This window comes from Diadema antillarum, unplaced genomic scaffold (genome assembly GCF_040938485.1).
Source record: "Diadema antillarum isolate AM-2024a unplaced genomic scaffold, OU_Dant_1.0 seq00001401_RagTag, whole genome shotgun sequence".
In the NCBI taxonomy this organism is placed as follows: domain Eukaryota; kingdom Metazoa; phylum Echinodermata; class Echinoidea; order Diadematoida; family Diadematidae; genus Diadema; species Diadema antillarum.
The window spans coordinates 334,782-338,899 of NW_027272156.1; the positions used below are offsets into that span (position 1 = coordinate 334,782).

General features: G+C 45.2%; 1 protein-coding gene across 1 annotated transcript; it reads left to right on the plus strand.

Moving 5' to 3' along the window:
• Positions 1-351: 351 nt before the first annotated feature.
• On the plus strand, positions 352-3,651 carry LOC139709046 (uncharacterized). The gene is made up of 3 exons (XM_071621011.1): positions 352-1,456; positions 2,563-2,656; positions 3,537-3,651. The coding sequence occupies exons 1-3, from the start codon at positions 352-354 to the stop codon at positions 3,649-3,651; spliced, it is 1,314 nt and encodes a 437-aa protein (XP_071477112.1).
• The last annotated feature ends 467 nt before the right edge of the window (positions 3,652-4,118 follow it).

Genomic DNA, 4,118 nt, shown 5'->3' on the forward strand with positions numbered 1-4,118 from the left:
CTTCTTCTCCTTCTGTTTCTTCTTCTTCTTTTCATCAATCATTCCACAGACGGTGCGAGTATTTCGGGTCGAGAGTTTATCTTCACATTTGCTGAGAACTACGCGAACGACGAAGATCCTCGTCTGCTGTTGGTTAATGCCTCACCCGAGCAAGCACACGTCACTGTATCTGTACCGGATCTCAACGTAAACCTTCAAGGGTTTCTGCCGCGGGAGGCCAGTCAGGTTGTTCCACTGCCAAATGAAGTGTTATTCCATGGCTCGTATGACGGCCGAAGCGGCCATGCCATCGTGATCAACTCTACGGCCAACATATGCGTCTATGGAGTCAACGATGCCCATGCGAGGTCAATGGACGGATTCACGGCCATACCGGTTTCCACCATGGGGAGGGAGCACATGGTTGTCTCATATCCCGCCGGCTCCCGTTCCCAGATCAGTTTCGTTGCCGTAGAGGACGCTACTCTGGTAACCATCAATCTGAATACTGCCTGGGTGCACACTGGAATCCGCCTGAATCCAGGAGAGAATCTCCGCTTCAACTTAAATCGGCTAGAAACCATACATCTAGAGGGCGCTACTGATCCGACTGGTTCCATGATCACCTCCAACAAGCCCATCTCAGTCCTAACGGGCAGTCAGTGCGCCTTCGTGCCAAATTCTGTCCAGTCGTGTGACCATCTCGTCGAGCAGATTGCACCATTCCATCAGTGGGGGCGCACGTTCATTGCTTCTGCCATGATGGGGCGGCAGGCATCGACCGTTTACCGTCTGCTAGCTGGACGAGACAATACTGTCATCGCTTTCTCTGACCCGAACAGAGCGGACGTGATGCTGTCCCGGGGACGCTTCATCGAGTTCGACATTGGCCAGTCCGACACAGTTTTAATTCAGACCTCCATGCCTTGTCTTTTAGTGGCATTTGCAAAGGGTCACTATGCGGACAACCAGACGGGACCGGGCGATCCTTCGATGACGATGGTGCCCCCTTTAGAGCAGGGAGTCCATTCCGTACACTTCCTCACGTACAACCAAACACAAAATGGAAACGTACTTTCGTCTTTCCTCAACGTCCTTGGAGAGTGCCTGAGCCTTGAGAATGCGACAATTGATGGATCCAAGGCCGAATTTGTGGCGGGAAATTCGTTTCGGCGAATAGGGATGAGTCGCTACTGCGCTTTGCGACTGCCCATCAGACAAGGCGCACACAATCTCGTTGTGAATCGTCATTACGCGCCCGTTGTTGGTTTCCTGTACGGCTTCGCCTCCTTTAACTCGTACGCGTTTCCCGTCGCCATGGCAACTGATCCCTTGACATGTTACACAACGCGGCCCGACAGAGAACAGGTAGAGCATTTCTGCGTGGAGAGGGTAGTGATCGTTGGAGCAGGGTCCGGAGACAGCGGTCCGGAAGCAGGAGATCCCGAGTGTGACTACTCCGAATGTGTCCATCCAGGTAGGCATCATATAGGAACCTCTACATTTATTTCCGTGCTCTCTTAGAGATGTCTGGCTTAATTCTTTGGCTCAGCTTTTTTTTCCGGAGATTTATTGACATTTGTGAATAGGCGTTGCTGCGCAGCACGTCCTTGTTCAGTTCCGTGGAGTAGCGTATTCACAGACTTCCATGCAGCGAACGGAAAGAATAATCAACCATTGATAAGCCTATAAGTTGAAATAAAAGTAGTGAAAGTAAGCTCAGATGTAATCTCTACAAATCAATAGATGTTGTCATAAATTTTGTGAATGTCGCACTACTACATGTATCACCACAGCCACCAACACGGGTCACTACTGCTACAAAAAATTTTTCAAGGAAATTATACCGCACGAAATTCTTTGTCATTTCTTCAGCGCTTTTTAATCTTTTAAATGAAGAGTCCGTGGAAGATGAAGGGTGCCCGCCTTTAAAACTTAATAATGCTTCTTTTTCATATGATGTTATGGAATTGACATTTCAATAGTTCTTAGGATAAAAGTGCACCCAACTTTCGTGGTGACACTGACGATATAAGCTGATGTCGAGGTGTAAAGGGAAAAATGTCCTCAACAGAATTACACGAGGACTCGAGAACGCAGATTTAGAGTGAGACACCTAGCCAAAGTCAAAGTTTTACGAAAAATGGAAAATCCATTCAGTGTTGTGATCCTTTTCTTCAGTTTTGGGTGATTTCCCTTGCGTCTTCTCTACATGAGAACTCAAAAATTCGAGATGAAAGATAAGGAAGAGTGATATGAAGAAATTTCCTTTTTATCTTATGAAAAGTACACTTTAGCTCAACCTGTTGCAATGATGCGTTCGGATAAGCGTTATTTTCACAATCTGTAAGAGCTATGAGCCAGTTGAGCCAGTTGTTCTTTCTATGAACGAAAAAAAAATGAATTAAGGTTCCATAACCGTCTTATATCATGTTCAACTTGATGGAATCTTAAACCGTCCTCTCATTTGGTTTAAATACTTTGTGCTCACTGAAGCACCTTGAACGGGAAGGGGCGTGTATCACTTTTAAACTTAATGTGGCGTGTGGTTTATTCACTGTACTTGTCTTCATTGTTTCCCAGTGCATGTGATACTTATCGCAGTAGCAACGGCAGCGGGGGCTCTCATCATAGAATTCTACATGAGGAGGAAGTTTTCCCAGCGACGTAAGGAGCGGTGAGTGATGCAACTATTTGACGCATGCGCATGTGTATTGTCGTACTGGCTGGTATCATACCTCCCATCAGGGAGGTTTTCGTCTCACCTCCCTGCTTCCATCATAATCAGGACTGCACAATACACATGCGTAATCGAACCCGACCGAGAAGTTCTAGAGATTGCCATTGGTTACAAGTTACCTGCCCTGTCCTAAAAAGGTGACGATGTGTGCGAGGATTGGGCGGGAGGGGGCGTGGGGAGGGGTAGGGGAGACGAGACTGGGTAATGATATCATGGTAGCAGGGAGGTGAAAAAGTCGTCTTCTGGCAACCTCGCTGGAATGGTACTACAGTGTATCATTAGTAAACAACAGTAGTACGACGGCTACTTCCAGTGATTAGACCTAATGACGACGATAGCCGTTCTTCCATCAGGAACTGATAATATATAGTGGCTTGGGAAAAAAATCTCCCATAAAGGTTTTTGAAGAGATATAACGGAGATGTCGTAAAAAGATATGAGCTGAGGCCGAGAAACTCACTGCTATTCCTAATCGTGAGCAGGTAAATTGAAAACTCAAAGGTGAAAAAAAAAAAGATCTCTGTGACTTTCGAAAGCGAGCAGTTTGATTGTTCTCGAGTATCTACTGCGATTTTCAAGAATACCCAGAATTGAACACTGATACGCCTGCTATACTTGGGCATGCTACCATTCACACGAAAAATAATGAATGTTCATGTCGAAAAGAATTACCGTTTCAGTACAAAATCCAATGTCTTACATCATACAGCTAGATTAACAAAACGTTCTCAGCAATAAGGAGATCGTTTTCGATTTTGTTCCCTGTGTCGTTCTCGATGTTTTCACTGTCTTTTCCAACGTCATCCTTTTTACACAGCGAGCGGAGACGCCGGCGATCGTTGATGAAGAACGCCGCCGCTGCCATTTCGTCGCTGTCGTTCTACCGAGAACGTCGACCTGCTCTGACGGGCGTGCCGCCCGAAGAAACTTGAAAGAGTCTCCCTTCACCCTCGTGACTGGTACATGAACTTCACATGGGAGTGTTGTGTCGAAAATTGCAGCATGAAAGACTATTTTATGACACTTGAACGAATCGTTTCGTTTACGAACATGACCCTTATCTATAGATAAGGGTATTTCACAACACATTTTAATGGGGCTAGTGGGATTGTATACGATTAACACGGCTACTAATTAAACACAGATGTTTATGCCATCGTTTTGTTTAATACATGCATATGTACATAGTTATAACGGATAACAGTCGTTTCGCCATTGATTATTCTTAAGGGTACATTGTGGCTGCAGTGCAAAAATCATTGTACTATGATATTGACTATAATTTGAAACTTTTCTTTATCAAATATATCATAAATATTATACATTTTAATCATAACCATATGAAACGAAGGATCTAGTATGTATCAGTGCAAAGTATGGGAGTGCGCCGCTCTTAAAG